This window comes from Zonotrichia leucophrys, chromosome 18, assembly GCF_028769735.1.
Source record: "Zonotrichia leucophrys gambelii isolate GWCS_2022_RI chromosome 18, RI_Zleu_2.0, whole genome shotgun sequence".
Taxonomy (NCBI): Eukaryota; Metazoa; Chordata; class Aves; order Passeriformes; family Passerellidae; genus Zonotrichia; species Zonotrichia leucophrys.
Window position 1 is genome coordinate 5,945,080 of NC_088187.1, and position 27,352 is coordinate 5,972,431.

The window sequence follows — 27,352 nt, forward strand, 5'->3', positions numbered from 1 at the left end:
GCCCAGGGTGCTGTGCTGCTCTCCTGGGTGGCTCAGAGCAGGGGTTTCAGGCTGTCTCATCTCTAACACGGCCCCTCCTAGCCTGGGGCACTCCCTGGCACACTCAGAGGCAGCACAGCACCCTCAGGCTGTGACATTCTGCTCCTGCAGTGACAAAGTTGGCACTCACTTTGAGATCATCCAGGTTGGAGGGCAGAGGGCCTGGCTTGATAGATGAGACACAAGTCTGGCCTGAAAAGGTGGTTTTCACTGGAGAAAGAGGGGTGTTGTTGCCAGAAGTTGATGAAGGATTTGAGCTTTTGACCATTTGCTCATTTGATTGCCTGAAATAACAAAAGAGATTTGAGGTAACTTGTCTGTTCCCCCAGGGTCTTTGTGCCCAGCATCCCATCCCTCTGCTACCCTATGTGAGACTTCAGGATGGCCAAGGAAAACCAGGCTGGGCTGCAGAGGATGGCTGGTGTCCCACCACAGGTGCCTCAACCAGAATGCAAAGCCAGAGTGGCTTGGAAGGAGTCTGTGGTGCTCCCAAGGTTTTCTGTTTTGGAGTTGTGCCTCTATTCCCTTACTCTGGCACAAATGGATACAGAAGGGAAAGCCTGGAGAGAAACAGGACCAAGCCCTGCTGCTGGCACAGTGCCACTCACTTTAGCTGCCCTTGGTGCATCCCAGGATAGCTGAAGTGCTGCTGCTGCTGCTGCTGCTGCTGCTGGCTGAGGATCTGGAGCTGCAGGAAGAGCTGCTGCTGCTGGAGCAGTCTGGCATATGCAGAATCCATGGGTGGAGGGGACTTCTCTGCTTTCTGGTCTGGAGGGATGTACTGGTGGTACTTGAGCTTCTTCACTTTGGGCTTAGTGTCCTTGGGCTTTTTGTGACGGTTCTTGCTGTCACTGGATGATTTGGACTGTTGGAAAGAAGGAAAGGAATTAGGGGTGAGAAGAGCTCCTGCCATCCCCATGGGACCCCAGAGGCCTGGGACAGAACAAAGGCAGCTCCTGCTGGCACTGTGACACTCCAGCTCTGAGCTGCTGATCCTGGCTGTGGGGCACTCCCTTGGCACTGTGTCCCATCTCAGCTGGGCTGGAGAGCACATGAGATGGGAGAATGACCCTCCCTGCGGGAAGGTGCTCCAGTGTGGCCTGGTATCTCCTCCTGCTCCAGCCCCAGGGGATGTTTTCAGTGCAGGACTCAAGCAGCTGCCTCTAGCAAGGTGTAATGTTGTATCTTGTACCATTACATTATTCATTAAATTAGTTTTTGACACAAGGTTGTCTGCCTGAATTATTCAAAGCCTTTAAGGCCAGAACCAGAGTTTTCACACATTTGTGGCACAGCACATGGGCACTCCAGGCTTGTTTGCCCCGGGCTGGTTCCCCTCCTGGGCAGCTGGAGGCACCGGCATTACCTTCACGGCAGAGGGCAGCGGCAGCGTCGGGCTCTCCTGCCCCGCGGGCTGCTTGGGGCTGTCGCACTGGCTGCCCTGCCCCGGGGCAGCGTCCGCAGCATGCCCATCGGCACTGGGGGGACGATCCTGCAAGGGAGAGGGGACAGTGGCTGTGGGGCCGGACCCAGGGCTGTCCAGCCTGGATTAGGGCTCCTGGTGCCCCGTTTCCTCACCCCATGTTGTTCCCAATCCGCACAGATGCCTCAGGGCATCCTAGTCCCATCATGTCTATCCCAGTCCTTTCCCAGTTCTCTGCCTCCTCCTTGGTTTTCCAGCCCTCCCAATTTCACCCGAGCCCTGTATCCTTGCTCACAGCTGGCCCCTCAGTATCCTCCAGACCAGCCCATTCTTTCCAGCTGACCCAAGGATGGCCAAAATCCTTTTGGTCCTCCCCCACCCTAGTCTGCCCCAGTTCCTCCCTTTACTCCCCGTCCATCCCAGTCCCTCCAGTCTGCCTCAATCCACTCCAGCTCCCCCATTCCCCCTGTTTCCCCAGCCTCCACACTCCCCCAGTTTCCCCCAGTCCCCCTGTTCCCCCAGCCTCCACATTCCCCCAGGTTCCCCCATTCCCCCTGTTTCCCCAGCCTCCACACTCCCCCAGTTTCCCCCAGTTTTTCCCAGTCTCTCTCTCCACCCCGGCCCGGCGCTCCCCGAGGCTGCAATGTCCCTTCCGGCCGGCAGTGGGCGCGCCGGCCGCGCGCAGCGCGGTCCCCCGCGGTCCCAGAATGACAGAATGACACAGAATGACAGAATGACATAGAATGTCACAGAATCACACAGTTAACACAGCTGGAAAAGATCTTTGACATCATCGAACCCAATCTGTGACCTAACATCACCTTATCAACCAAATCATAGCACTGAGTGCCACATCCAGGCTTTTCTTAAACACCTCCAGAGATGGTGACTTCACCGCCTCCCTGAGCAACACATTCCAATGCCCAACCCGTCTTTCAGTGAAGAATTTCTTCCTAATGTCCAATCTGAACCTCCCCTGGTGCAGCTTAAGGCTGTGTCCTCTTGTCCTGTCGCTTTTCCCCGGGAGAAGAGCCCGACCCCCCCTGGCTGCACCCTCCTGTCAGGGAGCTATAGGTAGTGATGGGTCTCCCCTGAACCTCCTCTTCTCCAGGATAAACAATCACAGCTCCCTCAGCCTCTCCTCACAGGGTTTGTGTTCCAGACCCCCCACCAGCCTTGTTGCCTCCTCTAGACACGCTCCAGCATCCCCACACCCTTCCTAAATTAAGGGATCCAAGACTGGGCACAGCACGGAAGGTGCAGCCCAAGCAGTGCCGAGCACAGGGCAGGAATCACCTCCCGGTCCGGGACCCCGCGTGTCGCTCCCCTGTGCCATCCCCCGTGCCATCCCCTGTGCCACACGGGTCTCTCCTGTCCCCCCGCATGTCCCCCGGGCCCAGGAGGCCTCTCCGTACCTGAGGAGCCCCGGCAGGGCCGGCGGGGGGCGGCTCCGGGGCCTTGGAGGCGGGGGGCGGCTCGGCGGGGCCCGGGGAGCCGCGGCTGCGGGGCCGCTCCGGGGACAGCCCGTCGTTGCTGCTGTCCTCCTCGAAGGCGAAGGCGTCGCTCTGCCGGGGAAAGGAGCCCTGGGAGCCTGCGGGGGCAGAGGGGCCACGGTCAGACCCTGCGGGGAGCCACGGGCACGGGGTGAGCCTGTGGGGAGTCGGGCCGGGCCCGCCGCCCCCTCCCCGGCCCTGGTGATGGGGGGCTCGGGCGCCTCCGGGGGTGCCCCGTGGCTGGCGGAGAGCAGGGGGACTCGAGGCATGGATAGGGCACTTGGGACAGGGAGAGAGGATGGGCTGGAGGAGCCGGGACCATGGCCCTTGATCCTTGGGACTGGGAGAAAAGAGAGGATGGAGGAGCTGGGATCATGGCCCTTGTTCTTTGGGAGAGAGAAGGGGATGGAAGAGCTGGGACCATGGCCCCTGTTCCTTGGGACAGGAGAGAGGAGGGGATGGAGGAGCCCGTTCCACCAGCACAGCAGACAGGTGGGGCTGGGGCAGGAGGGGCTCTGCCATCCTGCCCCTCTGCTGAGCTGGGATGGGAGAGGGGCACCATTCACCCTCCCTGAGCTGAACACCCCAGCTGAACACCCACACCATGCATGGTCTCTGTCCTCAGCACAAGGAGTGAGGTTGAAATCAGCTCAGAATGTGATCCATCTGCTCACAGCACAAGAGCCAACAAGGGTGGACGTGGCTGCAGGTGCACAGAGGCTCCCACATGCTGTCTCTGTGCACAGGTTTCACCCACAGGACACAACTCCAACCAGTTCTGCTGCCCGACAGCCCCAGGCTGCCCTCCCTGCACAGCTCCTGCACTGCTATCTGCTAGTCAGATGGGCAAGGGCTCTTGACCCCGAGGTTTGATGATAAATAAAGTGCTGAGAAAAAAGGTCTCATGTGAGCTTCAGGAGAGCTGCAGGTGGGGGTAGAGGAAGGAGCAGCGTGGCCACAATCGTAATCTCCTCGTGCTCATGTCTGGCATTTGTCAGGCAGCTTGGCACGCTGATAGTGAGGTGACAAATGGGGAAGTAGGAAGGGCCTGGGGACAAGCTTCCACCTGTCCCTGCTGCTGTAGCAATGTGCACCTTCTCAACGACACGCACCTCCTGCTCTGACCCCTGGCCCTATCTGAGAGATAAGGGTTATCTCCACTCCCTGTGACTGCTGGTGCCAGGGTGGGCGAGGACAGAGCCCTGGCTCCCTGCCTGAGCTGCTGCCCAGACATGGGCTGGGGAAATGAGATCAGCTGTGTTCAACTTACTGTCCCTGGAAAGAGGGTCTGTGTCCTCTCCATCAGAGGCTGCGCCCAAACAGGTCCCTGAGCAGCTGCAGCAATGCATGAGCCACCTGGGCTGCATGGGAGCTGCCGGCCAGCATGGACATCCCCTCTTGGGACAAATTACTCCAAGCAAGGGAGACCTGTGGATCTGCAGGGCTCCTGCTGCGCTGGCAGGGGAGTGTGTGTTGGGAAGTGGTGCCAAAGCTGGGAGCACAAGGGACCTTCAGGACACAGCGACAGCCCAGAGCACGACAGGAATGTGCTGCATCCTGCTGCTTGATACCACAGGGCTGTGCCAATGGAGAATGCTTCCCTTATCTGCCCTGCTCTCACCCAGCCCGGCCTGAATGTATTGTTTCTGGGTCCCATGTCCCTGCTGTAATCTCAGGCAGGATGGTGTTTGCTCCAGGCTGTTTCTAATGCACTGGGTATTGTCCTCTGGAGCGCATTGGACAAAGTGATGACAAGGACCTGGTAAAAAAAGTTCCTTGTATCACTGCTCAGCTATGCAGGGCACTGGCGGCCTCCTGTCACTGGGACGTTGGGGCTTTCGGTTGGGGTCTGGCACTTTGTGCTCGCCCTGCCGGAGGTGATTAGAGGAACACGTCAGCTGAACTTTCCACTGTATAAACAGTTGAGATTCCAAGGTTAAAGTAAAATGATTTTAAACCCTGTCATCTTTCTGGTATTGCAAAAACAAAAGGCTTAACGTTCAGAAGTGCCAGTACTCATCTCCGCTATGTGTTCAGCCCTTTGCCCCAAATTGTGAGTACCACAAGGTGCCTCTGACTCCAAAAATGAGCTTGAGGATCCTTCAACTTCTGCAGAAACCTGAGGGATGGTTTCTGCACCATCTTCTTCTCATGGCACCCTATGGTACCAAGCAACTTAATGCTGGACCCTAATGGGCTGCGTGTTTGACCCTAAATGGGATAGAACTGGCTTACAAGGACATGTTTTCCCCCAGCAATGTGATAGAACAGCATTGTGAAAGGGAGAAATTTAAAACTGAACAAATCTTTTTTAAGCCAGACTTTTAACAGTTTGGTCCTGTAAATCTCTGTTTACCACCAGCTCCTGACAAGGCAGGAGACTCAAGCTGTTCAAGACTCAAGCTCATTTCTCCAGTCTCCAAACCTCAGCTCCAGGGGATAAAGTCATGCTCACACTGCCTCAAATGTTTATAAAGGGGGGGATTTTTTTAGCCTTTTTTTTCCCCACTGTACTCTCCTTTAGTAAGTGACTGGGGAGATTTTACTTGAACTCTCCTTAAAGATTCCTCTTCAGGCAGAGTCCTGGAACATTTCACCTTCAAAGAGGAGAGCTGCAACACGCTGGGAATGGAGCAGCTCCAGGGCCAGGCTGGAGAAGCTGCTGTACATACACAGCCTGCCTTTCACAGCCCCAAACCAAGAGCAGGAATAGTTGTGGGGCAGGACAGAGCAATATCTTAGCCTGGAGTATTTAATGTCATTTAATATGGTTTCTGAGATGAAATAAAAGTCAAAGTGCTTCCTGTTTCAACTCTCATTTTTGCTATCTCTCCTGTCACTCCCAGACCCTTTCTTCCCCAAAACCCTCCCATTGTCCCCAGCCTCTGTGAGCTCCTGAACAGACCCTTTAAATGGGATTATGGAAATGGAAATGATCCCATTAATTGAGGAACTGTGAGCAACAGAAGAGAGCAGCTCTCAGTTCCTCACTGGAGACCAGTTCCTCACTGGAGACCTGAGTGCCACTTTGGACATGTGGACACAGCCCCAGACTTCAAAAATAAGAGTTGCTGCCCTGTCACCGCAGGACCCTGCTGGCTTTCCTGCTCCTTTCTTTGCTTTTGGATATCCCTGTCCTGGCACTGAGCCCTGGTGAAATTTGAGTCACCTTTCTGCTCTGTGTTGGCTCCCACAGCAGCGTGGGGGAAGTAATTGTGGATGATTCTTCCTCCCTCCTCTGGTGGGAGGAGGTGATGGAGGAAAACCAAGCTTAGGAATAAGAGAAGTGCTGGCTCTGGCTGGTAGGAATGTGCCCTGTTTATATTCTCCAGCAATTTAGCACCCCAAGGATGCTCCACACCCCAGGGATGCAGCATCCTGTTCTGCTGGGTCCTGCATACCACTAGCACCAGGGGTAAAAAATAAAAGAGAACCCTCAGCCTTCCTGAACTGGGGCCACTCCACCCCCATTTACTGGGATGTGAGAGCTTGGCATGGCGTGAGTGGGAGAATCTGGGCTGCTCTCACCACCAAACCCTGTTTGGTTCTCTCTCATGCTGAAGGAAGGAGTGTCCTCTCTCCAACAGCATCACTTCTGTGCTCAGAGCCTTGGGGAGGGAAGGGGTGTAAGAAGGGAGGTTCTTTCTGGGGGAATGTGGCTGAGCTCTGGTGCATGTTTGTGTCACTGCTCTAAGATGAGAGCTCTGTGCTCCCAGGCTGTGCTGGACTGGGATGGTTACTCTGAAAATAATTCAATTTAAGCAATAAAAGCAGCTCTTACATCCAGGCTGGTCACTTCCTGCAGTCACTGTGGCAGCCCCTGCCCCACTCCATGCACACACACAACACCCACATTCACTGTCAGTACCTTTTATGGCCTCTTTCACAGCTGTGTCCACAGGGATAATATTCTTCTCCACCAGCTCCAAAGGACCCGGCCTGAGCGCGATCTTCTCATTGAGGTCATCTGCCAGCCGGGCTCTTTTCAGCTTCATTTGGGTGGACTGGATGGACCCCTCTGCAGCTGAGTCTGAAAGGCCAAACAGAGGTATCAGGACCAGGGGCTCCTGTGGGCACGGCACTCAGGATTCCCTTCCTAGCAGTGGATTTCTCCATGAGCAGAGGGCTTTGGCACAGAGCAGGAGCCAGCTGACCATGTGGTGCCCTTCAGCACAGCCTCTGGGGCTGTGGTACCTGAGCGTGGCTCAGCACAGCAGGATCTGCTCTACCAGACACAGGTCCTGAGGCTCAGAGAAGGATCCATGCCCCCAATCACAGCAGGATCTGCTCTGCCACACAGGGTGGGGCTGATTTGGGACATCTCTGAGCCTCAGGCCCAGCTTCTCCATTCCCAAACAAGAGCCTCTTTCTACCATCCTGGGCTTGCAAACCCTGCCCACAGCTGGACCAGCCTCTGCAAGGCCCAGGAGTGATCTGTGATGGAAACTTCATCAGCAAGCTGCCACCAACAAGGGCCAAAGGGTCTCCAGCTCCTCTCTGCCATTGGCCCCTTTTGGGTTAGTGCAGATGGGAAACAGCTGGAGGATAGAACCACTGGCAGTGCTTGACTGGAGTAAATGGCTTACACTGGAATTTAAAATGCTGAGCCTTTGGCTGTGCACTTTTGGAGGTGACATGACTACAGTGCTCCAGGCCTTCAGGGAAAAATGAGCTGGGGAGGAGCAGAGCAAAAGGTAGATCTGGAAACTGCAGCCCTACCAAAGCCAGCTGAGAAAATCCCAGTTGTTAAAGGGTGACAGAAGAATATCAACTTAAACAGAAAGATTTCCTGAACAAAGCTGTCTGGCTCCTCTCTTGGACCAGGCATGAGTAGTGAGGGAATGGGATCCTAAACCAGATAATTTCTGAACCCTGGAGGGTCTAAAGTAAGAACAGCTGCATTAAAGTTGTTCTTTCTTCAAAGCCTGAACACTCTGGAAGAGATATTTTTGGAAACATGAACTACAGGGCTTGGCACCATGGAAATTCTCTACAGGAGGTCAGGAGAGCTGCTCTAGGGCCATTCACATTATACAGACCAGTAAACACAAATGAGCTCCTTGAGGTGAACTGTAACAGAAGGGGGGCCTGTAAAGCATTTGGATGATGCAAACTGTGTCACCTGGTCAGTTCCAATCGCCTCTAGCTCCAGTTGTGAACAAAATGGATTTGTAAGTCAAATCCACAAAATGGATATGGCAAGACAGCTCTGAAATGCAGAGCAGGATGGACAGAGGTGTGAGCAGAGGCTGCAGGTAAGGGGGTGTGTGCAGCACATGCATCTTGCTGAGTGCACAGCCAGGCACTCTGCTCTCTGCAGTCTCTGTCCCTCTGTCCCTGTCCATGCCCAGGGACTGCAGCAGCCTCCAGGTCTGGTAACAGCCCCCCAGCTCCATTATTTAACCTAAGGGAAGGGCTCTCTCCATCTCTTCACCAAGCAATGGTGCTAGCTTTTTTTGGGATGGAAACCCAGGGGAAAAGCAAGGCAGAAACACTGATCCAGCACTGCACCCAGGCTCAGCCCTCCTGCCTGCCAGAGGGAAAAAGAAATAGAGATTGCATCCGTGCTGAGAGCAGAGGGCAGCAGTCACAGCTGCCAGAGAGTGATCTGCTTCTTCCAGGCAAGTGACAGGACTCAAGGAGGGAGGGAGGCTGCACATCCTCTCTGTCTCTAAGGATCTTGTTATCTCTGGAGATAACGAGGGACACTGTGGTGTTCTGCTGTCTGTGATGGGATCCAGCCCTGCCAGCTCTGCCTGAGAGGGAACACCAGGATGGGAGAGGAGAGAGCTGCTGTGGCTCACAGACTGATAGCAAGGCTTTTCATACTGCCCTGCTTGGGTCACTGACTGCACGGGCTGTCACATAGAATATCCAGAATTACAGCAGCACAAAAGATGTCCAGCTTGGGAAGGTGTTACAATGATCTGCTGTAGGAATTTCAGTTCCCTGGACAACAAATTCCCTGGGTTTGCTCTTCATGATCAGATATTGGCACTGGTGTGTAACAGAATTCTCTCTCACAGCTGTTCCCTACAGCATCTTACACTGCCAGAGATGGGAGAAAGCCTGGGTGGCCTTGGGACTGTGTCTGTCAGGAAATAAAAGTGTGTCCTGCTTCCTAACAGCTGCTCTGGACACAATTTCATACGTGTCCCATTTGAGTCTGTCCCCCATGAGCAGCTGGAACAAGGTAATGGCAATGAGATTCCTGAAGGAACACAAGAAGGGCAGGAGGAACACAAGTCCCAGGGCAGGAGACACAAGGAGTGTGTGGGAGAAGCTCTTACCTTGCAGAATGTGCATATTGACCAGGTCTGAGCGCTCAGGCCTGCTTCTGATCTTGTGCTTGAGATAATCTTCAGTCTGCAGAACACAAATGCAAAGTTACCTGCCTGGAGCAGCACTAAGGTACTGAGACCACCTACCCCTGAGCCATCCCATGATTCTTTTGAATTTATCACAAGCTGGGTTGAGTGAGCTCCTAAATGACATTCCTCATCCCTGAAACACTGTCCTGTTCTTGGGCAGAAGCTCCTCAGAAAGAGAACAAGGTGCATGAAGCTACTGAGTGTTCACTGAGCCCACGCTGTGCCCTTTGCCATCACTACTGAGCTTCTGATGCCTAAAATGTAATGAGAACACAGGAAGGGTGACACTATTCCCTGGGAGTGGTGGCCCTGCCCATCATGTCACCTCTGAGATGCTCAGAATGCCCTGGCAGCAGTGGCTTCTGTGGGAAGCCCAGCACTCCAGGGTGAGACATCAGGCAGAACAAGTCATGAACCCACTCAGACTCTGAACCCAGGTCAGCCACCAGGGTTAACCTTCGTGCAGCCCTGCAGCCCCTGTGCTCTGTGGTTCCCCACCCAAGCTGTGATGTGGGGTTGGGAAAATCTGCTTTGCAGTCAGTGCAGCTGGGCTGGTGATGGACACGGTCCTGGAGCCTTGTGCCAACTCCCTCATGGCTTTGGGAACAGAGAGGCACACAGAGCTACAGGAACACCATCCATAAGGGCCAAGAAAGAGCCTTGAGGGCAGATCACCTCAAAAATACAAATATAAGCTTATCCCCTGGTGAAGAAAAGCTAGAGCTCAACTTATACAAGCTCTTAGCTAAGCTGAGCTGCAAGAAGAAATAGCACAAAAATCATATATAGTTCAAAGAGACTAAAATCTTAAGGAGAAATATAAAAGAATAATACAAGCAGCTGGAGCAAAATTGGAAATCCACAGGACAAAATGTACAGGATCATAAGAAAAAGATCTTATAAGGATTCTGCAGCCAGGATCAGACAATGGAAAGTGCTGTCTGTGTTCCATAAACAGGAGAAATAATTCTCAGCATACTGCTGAGATGGCTACAGGATTTAATGCCTTTTAAAAACCATCCCCACTAAAAAGACAAATGGCTCTTTATCAAACAGGTGACTCAGCCAAGAACCTTCGGCAAGAAAAGAGACGAAGCCCCAGTTGTCAGGTTAGAGAGCAGGTTAGAGGGTACTCAGAGGAGTTAAATGTTCCCAAACAATTTGGAGACACACAAGGCTGGAGAAATAGCAGCTATCTATGGTTCTCCAGGAAACTGGGCAAAGGAGAGTAATTGCTGGCTTTAAAAGAGATGGGAAGAAGAAACCAGGAAATTATAAAGCAGACAGCAAGATATTGAACCAAGTAATCAAACAATCTATAGAAATGAATTTTGAAGATAGCATGGAGGTGAGCAACAGCCAGGATGGATTTATTGAGAACAAATCCCATCACACCAACCAAAATTCCTTCTATGGAGAAATGACAGTTTTCTGGTACAGCAATAAACAATGAATATCATGCAGCTTGACTCAAAGCATGTTTTGACATTATCTCCCATGGCTTTCTCACATGCAAGCCAGAGAAATTTGGTCTGGATAAGACTAATATAAAAAAGGAGCATAGCTTTGGATCACCAGAGGAATTGGAAATGGCTCAGAGTCTAAACAAGAATAAATCAAATCCTGTTACAAAGCAATTTTTCCTGCTAGTCAATATATTAGTTAATGCCTTGAAAGATAGAAGACATACTCCCTCATTCTGAATCATTCAAGGCTAACTGATTACACCACACCAGGGTTTGGCACAGCTGATGATCTGAAATTCATGTGCTACAGATTCAAGGAGGACATTTGGGAAGGGCTGTGGTCAGGACACAGCCACAGCTAAACCAAGAGATTAGGGACTGCAGCGGATGAAGATTTAATGCACCAGAGATGCTCCTGCAGTGGTCACTAGACAGGACCTTGGGCAGAAATTAGTTCCTCCATGCACTGGGGAAGTGTAAAAGGCTCTGGAGAATCCAGTAGTCAGCAGCTGAGCCACAACGACAAACCCAGAGCACAGGGTGTCAGCTCAGTCCTGGTCTGTGCCCATGGAAGGGCCTGGGCAGCAGCCACAGACATCACCCCTTGGTCAGAGATGAGATCAGTGAGGGGGCTGAGGGGAGGCGAGGTGGGTCAGCCCAGAGGTGAAATGGCTATTGGGGCACAGGATGTAAAACAGCTTTTAAAGTGCTACAGAAAAAAAAGAGACCCACTCTGAATACACACAGTAGTGTGCTCAAACCTCAGCAGAACAGCTTGGGCTGGGTTTCAGTTCAGAGAGCTCCAGAGCAGCTCATGGCAGTGGGTGTCTGTCAGTGCTCCTTAGTCAGGACCTTATCACTCTCACAGCTCCTGAAAGGTGCCTGTGCTCCGCTGGGGCTGGGCTCTTTCTCCAGCAGCACTGACACAACCAGAGCACACAGCCTCAAGCTGCACCAAGGGAAATACAGGTTGGATAGCAGGGAAAAGTGTTTTACAGAAAGGGTGATAGAGTTCTGGAATGGCTGCCCAGGGAGGTGGTGGAGTCACCATCCCTGGATGTGTTTAACAAAGCCTGGATGTGGTACTGGGGGCCAGGATTTAGTTGAGGTGTTGGGGCTGGGTTGGACTTGATGGTCTTGAAGGTCTCTCCCAACCCAGTGATTCTGTGGATTCTGTGACCTGCCCAGTGGGGCTGTTCTGCTGTGGGGCAGCCACCCTGCAGGCTCTCTGTGCTGAGCCAGACAGCCCCAGGAAAGCCAGCCTGCTCTCTGTCCTCCACCCCAGGAATCTATTACAGGACATCAAAGCCTGCTGTGCTGGCCTGGTGCCAGCCTCTAACATAGCCAGTGACATGTTTAAACAAACAATAGACATTTTATTTACTAAAGTCTTTACGACGCCTCACCCTTCCCCCATATTTTTCACAGCTTATTTCCACCAACACAATCCTGTGCTTGCACCATGTGGGTTTGCCTGGTTCCTGTGCCAGGTCAGAACAAGCTGGTGTCTGCACCTGAGTGCATTTACACTCACATAGTGCATGTCCAACTAATTCTTAGATCAGATCCTGCCTTGGGCTCAGCTCCAGCTGCTGTCCCACAGCTGTGTTCCTGCTGTGACTCCAGTTCCTTTGGACCTTGACTGTTAATGAGCTGCATTTGTGTCTCTGGGGTGCAAACGATGAACCCTTCAGATGTGAGCTGAAGCAGAGGAGCTTTCACAACACATGAACAGCTATCTGCTTTCTGTTTGCACAACATCAGCTTGGGGCAGTATCAGCTAAACAACAAATGTCTTGGAGTGACTGTCTGGAAACAGCTGCTGATCTTCCCCTTCCCAGGTCTAAGCAGGGCAGCTTTGCAAGGGAATAATGTTTATTATGGGCTGAGCTCAGTGCCTTCATTAGCACTTTCTAAACATGCTCATGGTTTGGGATGGACTAGACCATCCTTCCCCTTTCCCCAGGCAACTAGCCAGTAAAAGCTTTTGAAGAGAAAGACAAAGAGACACAAATGTATACTTTAACTGTAAAATATATGACACTTCAAGGATACTTTGGATTGCTTGAAATTTTTTAAGCATACTAATCTTTCAGAGTCATGCTGTATTTCTTATGCTCGCCATTTATTACCACGGGAGACTTGGGGCAAGTGATTTGGAGTGTGTTTAAGTTCAGAAGAGCACTTCCCTGTGTTTCACAATCATTCTTCCTTGCAAAGGTCCTTTCCTATGTGACTGCAAGCACATTTTGCAGATTAATGGAACAAATTCTCGTGTTCAAGCAAAACCTGCATGATGAATTGCTTCCCTTTCTGGGATCATCCCTCCAGCTTGAGCAAGGCTGCATTGCTGGTGACTGGAAAACCAATGTGATTTCCCAAAAAGTGATCAGATCACAGAGTTGCAAAGTTTCCTGGAAATGGCTACTGCCTTGGATGCTGTGTCCTAATGGCCAAGCTGAAAGGCAGAGCTCCTGCCTGGTGACAAGTGTGAGTTCCCTGGGGACAGGCTGAGGTGGCCCCTGCATTGCCCTGCACCCTGTCTGACCCTGTTCCCTGCTCTGAGCTGGCTGCCAGGGGTGCAGAGCAGCCAGCACAGGAGGAGCAGCTGTGGATGTTGCCTGGGGGGAAGCAGCAGCTCCACTGGTTGGACATTTACTGCAAGGACTGACAAAGCCATGCTGAACCCTGCCCTGCTGAACCCTTTTGTAAAACCCCACAGCTCAGCACACAGATGCCCCTTTTGCCCTTTTTCTAAACCATCCCTGCTCAGAGAAGGGGATTTGTGAGCCTGGCAGCATTTCTGGAGGCAGAGCAGTGCCCTGCCCTCATCCTTGGCCGCTGGGCCAGCGTGGAGGGTGCCAGAGGAGGGGACAGTGATGCAAGGTGCTTTCAAACCCCGTGACTCATGCAAAGCAAGTCCCTGGGTGTGTTCCCTCTTTGGGAACTTCCCTCTGCAGGAGTTACCTTGGCTCTCTCCAGACTTTTTCGCTGTTCATGGAATGCAGATGGGCTTTTCAGTGCTGCAACAGGAAAGAGAGAGGAGCAGTCAGCACAGGAGCGGAAGCAAGCAGCCACCAGGATATTCAGCAACAGCGTTTTAATGAGTGCCATAAAAATAGCAACACAAACTAGCTGTTCTCTTTATTGTGCTGACTAAAAATAACTCAGGAAAGCTCTGGGAAATCCCATGCTCTCAGCCAGTCCGTGGCAAGAGAGCAGGGGGGATGGAGAGCATGGGGAGAGCAGGAGGCACGTGGGCAGGGAGGGGTGCAGGCTTTGAAACACAGTGCTCTGTGGGACACGGCAGAGAGCAGAGAAATCCTTTCCCTGTCATGTTCCCTGCAGGTGTGGAAGGCACCACAGCTCCGGCAGACAGATCTGGGAAGAGCAAACACCTGTGAGGGACCTCAGCTAAAGAAAACCTGCAGGTGGCTGAGGCTTGAGGTCAGCAGGAGGATTAACACCTGACTCAGCTCCTGAGGTCTGTGTGCAGCCTCCAGTGAGGCACTGCCAGTGCTCCTCTATCCCTCTTCTGTCACTGACCATGGCTGACATTTGTCCTGTCCCCTGCTCAGAAGCAGCTATGATATCTGGGACCTCCCATGGCAAGCAGCAGAACATGTCCTCAGCATCTTCTAATTTCAAAGAGGATTTATCCAGTGGTGCTCCCAAAAATAATCCCTGGTGGCTCTGGGACCAGTGAGCACCAGCCCCATGGAGTAGCCTGTACTGCAGTCATGGGGAATCTTGCACATTCCCCTTTTTACTGTGGTGGAATAGAAACTGAGGCAGAATTTGCATGGTGAAGGGGTTAATACTTCTCACATCCTACAAAAATTCTTTTCTGTCTGTGTAAGCAGACAAAACTAACTGTTCCCATTGGGACAAGGAAGGGGAAGGTGTCCTGACCCACAGAAACAGTGCTGCAACTCTGTCTGGCAACAGAAATTCTCTTTTCATCTTCTGAATGGGATCCAATAAAGACAGAAATTATTTTCATGCAGGCCTTGTTATCCCCCATCAGTCTAGGGGAGGATGGAAAGAAGACTGGGGAGAAACAGGAAAGCTTTGGGGGCCCTCTGAATTGACTTTTGGTAGTCAACACCCAGGCAACCCCTGGAACATCATCCAGTGAGTGACAGAAAGCCACAGAGGGCACATTTCTGCTCCTGCCATTTGGAAAGCAGACAGACAGACAAGCTGGTGTTGCTGTGCCACACTCCAGTGAGCAGCCACCAGCCCTGGTGACAGCTGGTTTAACCAGAAGCAAAATTAAACAGTGCACACGAGAAAATGGAGTTAGCAAGAGAGAGGAGTTCCCCAGCCCTGCTGATGTGAGGTTCTGGTGTTGGCAGTGTGCTACAGGCACTGACCATTGCTGGGCTATTCCAGAGGAGAGTGCTGCAGAGTTTAGTAATTTACCAAGGTTTTTGGAGGAATTAGGGGGGTGCTGCAGCTTGTATCAGCCTGCAGAACAAATTAAGACATTGCTAGCAATGCCAGGTCAGAGAAATTGTCAGGGGATGACACTTCAGCATGAGATGGGTGAGGGCTGGGGGCACGGGGCAGAGGTGCTGTGTGTGGTGCTGATCACCTGGGGAAAGCTGTTTTAAGGTTTCAGTGAGGGTGAGGGGGTGGCTGTGTGCAGCAGCAGAGCCTTCAAGCACAGGTAATTCTGCAGTCCATCACAGCCAGGGGGACTCACCTGCTGGTCCTCAGAACCAACATGGCATGGGAAGATACAGATAACAAAGCCTTGTTTTTCCTAAGGAATGTCTGCACATGCCCAAGCCATGGGGAAACTGGCTGGGGCTCCCATGTATGAAATGCTAACATCTGACACTTCCTCTTGATGTCAAATTCAGCAGTTAAATTCTGCCTGTTTGTTTTTATAATGGCATAAGTGCCTTTTCTTCTATTACTTTCAGTGAGTGAACCGTGCTCAAGTTTCCCAAAATGGTCTTCTTGGACAGAAACCAGACTGCAAAATGTCAGCCTAGAAGTTGGGAGTGCAAAGAAGCTCTAAGTAAGAGGAAAATACCCTTCAGTTGCCATCAGAGAGACTTGGCTGAACCCTTTGCAATGTGTCAGGTTGGAGGTGTGAGGTGCCACGTGTGACAGCACAGCCTCACAGAGCAGCCCCAGGTGTACAAACCTCTCAGGGGGCACTGCTGCCCCATGTTCCTGCATTGCTCTAACAAATATCACAGCATTTCGTCTAAATCTTCAGCCCCTGGAGTCTTGTGATCAAAGTTCCTGCCCTTTTGTGGCAGGCAGCATAAAATCTGAATGCTTAAAGAAATAAGCAGGTAAAAAATGGAGAGTGTGCATTTATCAGTCTTAAAATCATTGATATTATTTTTGTCATCCTGCTCAAGTTTTTCTGATGCTTGGTGCTGACCAGAATGTCCTGAGAAGGTGTCTGGGGTTCAGGACAATCCTCCAGGAGGGACAGGAGAGGGACAGGGTGCAGCAAGCAGTGCCAGGGCCATGCTCTTAGAGAGGTGGTGTTCTGCTGCTTAGGCAGGAGCTGCATCACAGCCTGCAGGGGCAACCAGAAGAGACAGAAGTGCCACAGCCTCTGGAAAATGGTGATCTCAGCAGTGACCCCAAGGGTCCTTGATGAGACAGAAAGGAGAATCCTCTACCTGGGTCCCAGGTAAGCACAGATTTGCACATGGAGCCTGAGCTAGGTCAGGATGGAGTGTTCCACTGAGCAGGGCTGAGCTCCCAACATCCTTTCTCCAGTGCTGCTACAGCTTTCATGATGCACCTGCAGGTGCAGAAGGGGATGGTGTTCATTCTCTGACTTTTTGGGCTCTTTTTGGTGCAGAATGGTTTCATGATAACGCTGTCCTGGGGTTTGTCCTTCAGCTGGAATGCCAGGTGAGCAGGGCTGGGTGGGGGCAGAGGGGGAACACATCTGTCACTGTGCAGCAAGCAGCCCCCATGGGGTTTCACTGGCCGCAGGGGTGCAGTGACAGCTCTGCCCTGTGGGGTCCTGCCTGGGCACACATCTGGGGATGTCCCAGCCCTCCAGGGGTTGGTGTGTGCACTGGGGCCAAGGCAGTTCCCAGAGCTGCCTGGAATGACTCCCCTCATCCTCTCCCTTGTCCTGTCACAGAGGTTCCTGGCCTTTACAAGAGCGCAGGAGATTCTCTGCCCTTGCCTTGTGCACAGCTCTGTGACTCCCCTGCTGGAGCTGGATTTGTTTGTCCTGCTAAGTGACCTCTGGGATGGGGAGCTCTGCAGCTAAAATTTTGGGTGGTGTAAGGCAAGCATCCCTCCTGACTCCAGCTTGAGCAGGGCCATCATAGTCTGTGTGATAAATGCACAGCACCAGGGATCATCACATCTCTGCAGCCTATGGAAGCTCTGAGCAGGCAGCTGGTGCCACACAGTGCCCCAGCAGTGCCCAGGATGAGCCAGGATGAAGAGGCAGAGGAGGTACTCACGTGGCATGATGCCTTGGTCTGCCAGCTGCTCACGGGTCCTTCTCTGCTGGAGCCGGAGCTGTAAAACTGTGAGAGAGAGAGAGTGTCAGGGACAGGGGCAGGATTGCACAGGGACAACATGTGCAGGGGTTGTGTGTGGCACACAGCTGTGGCACTGCTGGACCAACCTTGTGAACAATTCAGCTCATTCCATCACCCTGGGAACCATGCCTGTACTTTGAGTTAGTCAGATTCTACACCTTTGGTTTGCAAATTTGTCTTCAAGAAAACACAAAGCTCATTCCCTGCTGTCCTGCTGGAAGCTCAGCCTGCCACGACTACAGACACCTCAGTCACAACATTCACACACATCCCAGCCCACCAGCACATCCCAGGCTGCTTCTCCTCAGCTGCCTGGACTGAGCTGGGCTTGGAAGGAAAAGAAAGGCAAGAACAGCATTTTTGTCCTTGGGAGCAACCTGCTCTGCCAACAGCTCGTGTCCACAACACAGCTTTCCTGGGATGTGGGATGGAGCTGAAAAATAATCCCTCCCAGAGCAGTCCCCAAAGCATGGGGCTCCCTGGGATGCCACTGCTTGTGACTTTTCCATGTCCTCTGGACAAACCATGTTTCACATTCAGGGCAAATGTTGAGTGAAGGCTTCCTATGGGACAATGATCTCCTGCCAAATTCCAGCACTTCTTTGGACACCAAAGATAGATTCTTGCTGTGAGGGAAAAATGCAGCCTTCAGTATGTGGTGAAGTCTGTGTGTGTGCTGCTCTCTGAACCCAGGGGGAAGCTGGTGACTGAAATCACTGGCAAACCTTGCTGCCAGGGGGTTTGTAACCCTCCTGTGCCCCGTGGCACCACCCTCACCACCTTTCCCATGGAACCAGTGAGTGCTGGTTCTGCCTGTGGACCTGGATTTAGCCCCTCACTCTCTGGGTACCTACACTGCACCCAGTTATCTGCAGAAGTCACCCCCTGATGGACCCTCAACAGCAAATGGGGCAGTCCCTGCTCTGGGAGTGCCTGGGTTTCCTCCTGGGCTATGCAGGCAGGTTAAAGGTGTGAGCTGTACCCCAGTTTCTCTGCACAGAACCTTCTCTGTGACTGCTCACAATACTGTGCACTTTCCCTGAGGAAGAGATGGATCATTATGGAATAGGTGAGCTCAGGGAGGTCAGAAACTGGCCAAGAATAAAACCTATCTGCTGCTCACCCAAGAATGGTTCTCTACTCTCCTAGTTCTGGTCCAGTGTCCCAGGAATTAGAGAATCTTGCCTTCAACTGAGGCAATTTACACACAACACCACATTATGAACAGGAACCAGAGACAACAAAGCCTTCTCCAGTCACACACAGCACCTTGCCAAGGCCACAGCAGTGCCCCAGCAGGCTGTAAAATATCTGAGTGAAGATCCTCTACCACTTCCCTTCACAGCTCCCACGGGTGCCAAATTATTTGCACCATTTCACTCCAACTTCCCACACAGCCAGACCAAGTGCTGTTCCACATCCACACAGGCAAGGGGATTCCAACAGTCTGTGCCCACATTCCCTGCTGCTCCTGCTTATTTCCCAGCCCTTCCTAGTAAACAAACAATTCCCCAGCCCCCTGGAGCAGCCAGCTGCCAGCCAGGCTAGTGAGGAGGAAAAGGAGAGGGTACAAATCCCCCTGGGGCATAGCTGGGAGGGTGATGATGATTTCCCCTGTGGTGGGTGTGGGATTCATCATCTGCCCTCCTGCAAGAAGTGATGGAAACCTGGGGGTTTCACTGCCACAGCTCTCCCACTGCAGGAGCAGCATTTGGGCACCCAGATCCCATTGCAGGAGCAACACTTGGGTATCCAGATTCCCCAGATCCCCCTGCAGCTGGTCCATTCTCCACCTCACAGCCCCTCCTCTGCCTCCTGCCCTGTGGTGAGACTGTCACAGAGGGGTCTGGGGCTATGGGATGATGATGAAAAAATCTCCAGCTTGGTTTTTGTGCTGAGAGGTAGAAAGGCTGTGAGGCAGCAATGTCACCCACTACTCTGGGGTGACAGAGAGCTGAGCAATTCTTTCCCTAAGCAGGGAGTTCATCATGGGCCATGCTGAGCTTACAAATCTCCTAAATCTGCTTAAGCTACAGGGCAAGGAGGAAAATGTGATGCTGTCAAATAACGTGAGGACAGGCCAGTGCAAGTAGCAGCCACTTCCAGGAGCAGCACACACTCAACAGCTGAAAGAGTTACTTCAGTCACCAAATATTCATCCCATTCTGGACCTCCTCATGCAGTAGGATGCATGACTTGACTCTTAAATATTTCTATGGACTTCCAAGGCCTATTGCAAACCATTTGAAGAAATGTAGTGGATGGACAGGGTCAGACAAAAATGCTGAACATCCCTGAACAAGAGGGGAGCAGCCTCTGAGGCAGTGCTGCAGCTTGGCAGATGCCAGCTTAGGGCTTGCACCTTTCTCTTACAACCAACAGTGCTTAAAACCAGGGCTGGAGGAGCCCCTGGCACCATCCAAACCACCGTTCAGCTGCTGCTTTCCTTGGAGCTGTGTCTGACCCCAGCTCCATTCCTTTCCTCTTCCTTTGCTCATGTCTGCAGGCCTGAGTGCCGTATGGGAATTAAATTTTCATGAACATTCTTATTTCAACAAGGGAACTGCTCTGCTAACACTTCAGAGGAATATTTATCATGTGAAAAATGATGGTTGGAGCACCGAAGAGACTCTCCATCCTTGTTGCCTGCCTGCACACTGCTCATCCTGTGCCACCACCAGCTGACAGACATCTTTCTTTCTCTCTTTCCCTCCTGAGGTACCCCATGATGAGAAACCCTCTCTGAGGATGATGAGAGACAGGGCAGACCTATCCCAGTGAATTTTCTGTTAGAAATAAATACTCCTCATTTCTGTGCTAGCACCAAGCCCCATCCACTGATACTGGCTTGCAGAAATGTCCTGTGCAGTAGGGCTGGGGTGCAAACAAGACCTCCTGGCACCAGCCCCAGCTGCCTCTGGTGGCACAAGCTTTGAGCCCTGTGAGTTGCAGTCCTGAGTCATCCTCCTGTCCTGGAGCTGAGCTCAGAGCTAGAGGAAGCTCAGAGAACAGCTTGGGCCTTGCCTGGCCTGGTGATGCACAGAAAAGACATGTTAACATCTTCTCCCCACCCCAGAACAGGCAGATCTGGCATCTCCTTCAGCCTCTGAGGACACTTGGAGGCTGGTGCTCAGCAGACAATCAGGGTGTGATGGGATTTTATCACCTCCATCAGAGCATCCTCACACTGGGGCATTGCCAGAGCACTCCAGCACCATCCTGTCCTTGGGGAATTGGCTGAACAGCCCAGGGCTGTGTCCCATGGAGAGGGGGAAATGCCCTCCTTAGGGTGGTCAGGACTAGGACAGGCAGGCAAAGCCACAGCTGGCCTGACCCCGAGTTGGGGCTGCTGTGTCTCCAAGGCGGAGAGCACTGAAAAAGCAGCAGCAAGTCCCTGTCCCTTCCGCCACCAGCAGCTCCTTCCTGCCCTGGTGGCTCAGTCTGGGGCTTGGGGAGTGTGGGCACCTCAGTGGGTACAGGATGGGGACAGCTCTGCTGGGGTGGTAACAAACTGGGAGTGGGGAGGGGGAAGCAGCAGCAATTCTGTTGCCCACCAAGCAGCAGCTGAGCAAAGGTGAAACACAGACCATGGTGTGGACCAGAGGCAGCTGCTGACCTGGCCCTGCTCACATACTGACTGCCACTGCCAGAAAGTGGCCCTGGAATAAGGGAATATCCAGAGCTGGAAGGGATCACCAAGTCCAACTCCTGGCCTTGTTTTGGACCCAGCCCCCTCTGAAAGGCAGGACTGCTGCTGGCTGTGAGATTGGCTTTCCATTTAAAAATTGTCAGCTATTTCCATTTAAAATTTGTCAGCTATTGTGTGTGAGCCTGCTGAGGAAGAGGAGCTGTCCCATGGGGTCCTTTCAGTATCCCAAGCAAGGTCCCAGCAGGGCAGGGTCAGGGCTGGCACTCTGGCAGGTTCAATCATGCTGCTCATGGCCCTCCCAGGACTGTGTCTGCTCCTCACAGCTGCACCAGGAGCAGGAGTCAGCTCTGAAAGCAGATGTGGGCAGGGCTGTGGGGCTCCTTCCTTCCAGCCTGGAGTGATTCTGAGTGGGTGACAAGCCAGCCAGGACTTTTCTGGAGCTGCTGTTTTTCAAAAACACCTTGGCCAAACTTTGTCTTGAGCCCCTCCACGCATCTCAGCCCATCTGAGCCACGAGCCTCAAAGTGATTTCTCTGTAACATCATGTCTCCTGTGTTATCCTTAACATGACCTCTGTGGGACCTGTGTGAGCAGAGATGAAGCTGGAAATGGCACTGCTCAGCCAGGACAGCCCTGGTCAGTCCTTTCCCAGGTGGGCACTGCTCTATCTCTGCCTGTGATGATTTCAGAGCTGGGAACATTTTACTTCTAATAGACAGATGTGCTACAAATGTGTGTGTTAGCTGGGAGACTGCACTGAAAAATCTCTGCATGGGTGAGAACTTCTTTTCTAACCCCAAGTCTTCAGGTACCTTGGAAGAGACACTAGGCTAGCACAGCTGGCTAGCAAGGAGCCCAGAGCACCAAATGGGCACAACCAGCTGTGAAATCCCTCTGAATCCATCATGATGTGCAACCCAACCTCACCATGGTCCTGAGAACAGGCTCTCCCCTTGGAGTCACCCTTTCAGCACCCCCATGAGCAGCCCAGAGAGATTTGTGCTACAAGATCTTTGATTGACAAAGAAACATTAAACCTGACTGCCCATTAAAACACCGAGGGACAAAATGCCAGAAAAGCGAAACCAAGCACAAACTGATCTACATCAAGTCAGTGTTTTATAAAAACTTCACAAACCAGTCTCATCAGCTACAGCAAGGCCATGTTTGAACACACACACACTGACTGTGAGCTGCATGAGTTCATGATCTGAGAGGAAACACAGGCACATGCTTTATCTTTGGACACCAGAAAAATCAAAATAAAGGTTCTGCCAAAACGCCTGGCCAAACACCCTACCAAGACCTATTCTCTTCTGCCTTTATTGACCTGCTGATTTTGGTCCAAATTGCTCTGGCCACTGGAGGCAGACAGAATAAATTCCTCTCCCATCTCAGTTTCATTCAAGCCCTATGTGTAAGCAGGAACTCTTTCCTCCATGGAGCCAGGCAAGTCCTCTCTGCAAACCCACACCCATATGTCCACAATTAGGTCTTGGTACCCCATGCCAAGCCATGCAGAGCCTTATTTATAGTGTTAAACTTTCACTTCTCACCAATTATCTGAGTTACCACTGAAGTTAGGCAGATGTTGGCTTTGTAAGCTCTCCATATAGCTGCAAAAAAAGGTCAGGGCTAAGGTTGGATCTGCATTTGTCAGCTTTGTTTGCTTTGTCTGATGCCAAAGCTTCTCCAGTGCTGGAGGACAACTGGTTTGTACTCAGAGCAAGAGATCACATAAATGATCATCTCTGGGAAGAGTTAAATGTGTTTCTGGAACAGCCCTTCTATGTCCTGTTGATTTAGTGCAATCCCATTGATAGCTGGATCGTATGGGACAGCATGGCAGACTTGAAGAATCATCATTCCTGCAAAATTTGTCAGGATGACCTCAGATCAGAATATTTCTCTTTGGCCAAACAGACAAAATAAAGAGGCACACAACTCCTTGAGGAAGGGAAGCAGGACCCTGCAGGACTGCAGTGTGGGGGTGATTTTCCCTCTCCTCTGGGGTGGTTCAATGCCTGGCACTGGGATAGCCACTTTCCCTCCTCATGGCACAGCTGTGTCCTTCACTGGGACCACTGGACAGACAAGAACAGCAGAAACAGCTCTGGAACTCAAGGGATCATGGCTGGGCACGCTGAGAAAAGCCACAGCCACCACCACAACAGCCTTTCCTGCATAAACACACTTGTGCTTGCTGCTGGATGGAAGTGAGGGACAGGAGAGCTGGCCTTGGAGCCACACCAGTGCCACCATCTTCCAGCTGCCACCTTCTTGCTCCACTCTCTGCCTGCTGCTTAACACAGAGATCAAAGGGACTCTGGGAGGAGGAAACATCAAGTGATGTATGTCCAGCTCCCCTAAACACACTCACAGAGCTCCTTCAGCTGCCCAGCCTGTGCAGGCCAGGGAGAGACAGCACAAGTTTAGTTATTAAGATTTACTTCAGCCCTCTTTAATATTGGCCTGGAATCCTTCAAAAGGGATTCAGACTCATCACGAGTCATGGAGCACAGCTAATCCTTCCCAAACCTGGAGCAAACAGAGCCTCACACCTGCTGGCTGAGGAGCATTCCCAAAGTGATGGAGCACAGCTCAGCGTGGCTCCTTGGGGCTGATCCTCCTGCCTCTGTGCAAGCCACGCAGCTCTGGAACTGCTGCTGTCCCCTCTCACAGCCCCTGAGCCATGCAGGATGGTGTGGGGCACAGCCACGGGCTGTTTGAGGCTCCCAACCCTCTTCCAAGAGAATGGAGGATGGAAAATCAGAGCTCTGCACCTCCTGCCATGCCTGTGGAGCTTTACAGCTGACAAATCCTGCACACAGAGCAGGGACACCACAGGAAACTGTGCCACAGAGACTTTGCAAATAAAAGATATTCCATTAAATATTTGCTTTTTCTTCTCTGTTCCCCATGTTATTAAAAATCCAGCACAGACTGAAAGCTGCTTTATTGACTTATTTGGGTTTCTCAGCATCCTCCCTCATCACTCTGTGACAACCAGGGCTGTGCTGTGGCCATGTCCCATGTTAGCAGTGGTCACAGCCTTGAGGACAGCGAGGTGCAGACAGCATTTGGGATGTTGATGAGCCCAGCTCCAACAAAATCAACAGGCAGAGAAATCCTGTCAAATGGGAAGCCTGCCTTTCACCAGGCCATAGCAAGGGATAGCAGTTGTGGGAATAAATCATGAACCAAAGAATGCCCCACAAATTAACTGTCCTAGAAATGCTGAAAGGCACGAGAATTTATGGATGCAAAGACCCACAAAGTTTACTTTTCCTGGAGAATCATTTGAAAAATATGTTTAGAGAGCCTGCTGTTGGTTCCATAATAAAGCCAGCTTACAAATAAACCAGAAATGAGCCTTAAAAACAATCCTGGTTCATTTGAAAAGAATGCAGGGACAATGCACAGCCCGTCCTCCACTCCTCAGGGAGGTGGCAGTGTTGCTTTGTACATGCTGGAGGAATTGTTACAGACTGAGATTTTTTTTTCAAATGAACAGCAGTGTACCATAATATACCAACAAAATTTAAGGAATGACTTAATCTAATGAAATGTAAGATCAGAGCGATATGGAAACCACACCAAAGACCTGGACCAAGGCTTTGTATAATTCAGCCAGACTAGGACACTTGTGTTTGCACACACACTCTGGGGTTTTCAACCAATTGCCAACTTTGTATTTGCTGAGAAAACAAAGTTTAAGTTGACCACCCAGCTATCTAAGAGATCCTGATAACACCACTCATGTCTCCCATCAGTACCATAAATCTCCCATTCCATTATCTACAGTGAGTAAGGAGGCAGAAACACACACGGCGTGGGTGACATGCCAGAGCGGGTGCACGCTCCAACGTGACTGCCCTGCCTGCATTTAAAGCATCCCATGCCGCACATGCAGCTGATTTATCTGCACACCTTCACAGATAATATCCCCAGGGAGAACTTCACCTCTGGGAATGTCAGAGAAAGCACCCTGAGAACAATTTTTTTGGCATTACTGTTAAGATTTACGAAACGACAAGTCAGGATCCCCACTCCCAAGGAGAGCATACTTACTATAGATGCAGCCAGTGACTAGAGGCATGAACATCCAGCAGAGGGGCTGCTCTAGGAGAGACTGTCCCATAGTTCACCTTCACTCACCTTCACTCAGTGCCTGTCCTCAGAGAGGCCCCTGCCTGGTGCTTTCCCTGCCTCACGAGCTGCAGGCATGTTTTACTGCAAAACCCTCCGCCAGCGGCAATCAATTGTGTGTGCCTCTGGTTTTATTTCTCTGATGATGTCACTTCAAATAGTTTTCATGTTCCATTTGTTATTTTTACTTCTAAAAATGACGCATTTCTTCAAATTCATTTTTCTCCAATTAGTCACAACTTAATGGAACAAGCTCGGCTGCCTGCCTGTCAGAGAGGGTGTCAGGCCCGTGCTCCCCGTGGTTATCCCACTCAGACCCACAGGAGCACCTGGAATATACACACTGCAGCAGGCACCTTGTTTATCCCAGATGCCCTTTTGGCTTCCTGCCCAAATCCTTCCCAGCAGGGCCAGAGCAGGAGAACCGGGAGCTGCAGTTTTACCCAAATCAACCACGGACATAAATCACAGACAGCAAAAGACCAGGAGGAAAAAAAGCAAGAGAGAGGAAGGAAGATGAGTCTCTCCACTTGTGGAACAGCCTCTGGAACAGCAAAGCCGTGACAGCTCTACAACCCCTCGAGTCTTTTGCTCACATGCTGCTTCCCAACACTTAATGCAAAACACTCTGTGCCTACGGCTTGACAGAGAGAGAAGTTTTAAGAGAAATCTCAAGGTTTTCCCTACCTGATCTGAACTTGCTCCGAATCAGCAAGGAGTGCTCAGACCCCAGGAGAGTCATGGTGACTCGGGGAGCAGATCCAGACGCCCCTCACTTAAACCATTAACTTCCTCCACAGGGAACAGCCGACCAAAGCGTGCCTGGTGCTCAGCATTCATCCAGCTCTCCTGGACTCTCGGGGCGCTTTTACAGCCGGCTGGCAAGGAGCAGCAAGTGGCTTTGTAAGATTTGGTCCCATCCAGCAGTGACCCTGCACAGACACCGACTGCTCCCCCTGTGCTGTGTTGAACTAATTAACGTGCAGCCGGCGGGAGCCTCCTCCCGCTCGGAGTTTACTACCAGCAGCTGGGTGTCCTGGCTGATGTCATCGTCTAGCGGGGAGCAGCGACTATCGGAAAGGGTCTTAGCAAAGACAGAAGTTTGATATCTGATCCTAATTACTACCGGCCGTACGCAGCCAATCCGGGCGCTCCCCGTCTCCGCCGACTTTGGGAGCCGCTGGAAATATCAACAGAGCCAGGGCTTAACTCTTTGCAGCGTGGTGGGACACGGGTCCCGCATCTCCCTGGGGCTGGGGGGGCTCAGCTCCCAAAGGTGAGGGAAGGGCTGGGATCGGGATGAGTGTCCCGGGCAGAGGATGCCTTTGGGAAGGTCTTTCCACCTGAGCGCTGCCTTGGATGCGCTCCCGGCCAGGAGCACAGAGTGCCCGCAGGGATCAGGGGTGAGCACGGGGCCGCACAGGTGTGCCCAGAGCCGGGCTGCTCTGCACACCCCTTTCCCGAGGAGTTATCCACCTGGGATGCTCCCGTGTGCTGCTGCGGCACACGGACACGGGATCTGCAAGGCAGGGCTGAGCTGTGGCACACAGACACGGGGCAGGCGAGGCAGGGCTGAGCTCTTGGCACAGGGACACGGGATAAGCAAGGCAGGGATGAGCCTGGGCACAGGGACACGGGATAAGCAAGGCAGGGCTGAGCCTGGGCACACAGACGCGGGATCTGCAGGCAGGGCTGAGCTCTTGGCACAGGGACACGGGATAGGCAAGGAGGGATGAGCCTGGGCACATGGACATGGGGCATGTGAGGCAAGGCTGAGCTTTGGCACATGGACACGGGATCTGCAGGCAGGGCTGAGCTTTAGCACACAGACATGGGGCATTGAGGCAGGGCTGAGCCTTAGCTCCCTGTGCCACAGCGATCCTAAGGAGGCTGAGATGCTGTTGTAGTGGAGGATCCCTCCCCACGTAGCAAACATGCTCCCAGAGGAGAGGAGCTGATTGCAAACATGCAAAATAAAGAGAAGCAGACCCTTTGAGGCTCCCCTTCCCTGAGCCCACATCTGTTCACTGGAGTGGGTGATCTGCTGGCACCTTTTACTGTGTAAGTAGCACAAACCAAGCTAAGTCAAGGACAGATCTCAGCTTCCCTGACGTGTGGGTCTCACCTAGGAAGCTGCCTAAATTCTCTCTAAGTCATAAAAATACTTCAGGATCGGTTTGAAGTTTTCTTGGGATTGTTTTTTTTTTTGTTGTTGTTGGGTTT

At 52.1% G+C, this 27,352-nt stretch overlaps 1 protein-coding gene across 4 annotated transcripts in view; it reads right to left on the reverse strand.

Annotated features, from left to right (window-relative positions):
* The window catches only part of MYOCD (myocardin), a 33,757-nt gene extending 7,572 nt beyond the window's left edge, over window positions 1-26,185 (reverse strand). For 3 of the 4 annotated variants that reach the window (XM_064728734.1, XM_064728733.1, XM_064728732.1), the window contains exons 1-9: window positions 25,817-26,185; window positions 17,251-17,316; window positions 13,760-13,815; window positions 9,246-9,321; window positions 6,824-6,985; window positions 2,878-3,053; window positions 1,406-1,531; window positions 648-904; window positions 170-323 (exon numbers count right to left, since the gene is read on the reverse strand). In XM_064728734.1, the coding sequence (XP_064584804.1) occupies window positions 170-323; window positions 648-904; window positions 1,406-1,531; window positions 2,878-3,053; window positions 6,824-6,985; window positions 9,246-9,321; window positions 13,760-13,815; window positions 17,251-17,316; window positions 25,817-25,871 (1,128 nt within the window). In that variant the 5' untranslated portion in view covers window positions 25,872-26,185. Of the gene's footprint in view, window positions 1-169; window positions 324-647; window positions 905-1,405; window positions 1,532-2,877; window positions 3,054-6,823; window positions 6,986-9,245; window positions 9,322-13,759; window positions 13,816-17,250; window positions 17,317-25,816 lie in introns of those variants that run through there. The other variant, XM_064728735.1, reaches the window with a different exon arrangement.
* Window positions 26,186-27,352: the final 1,167 nt, after the last annotated feature.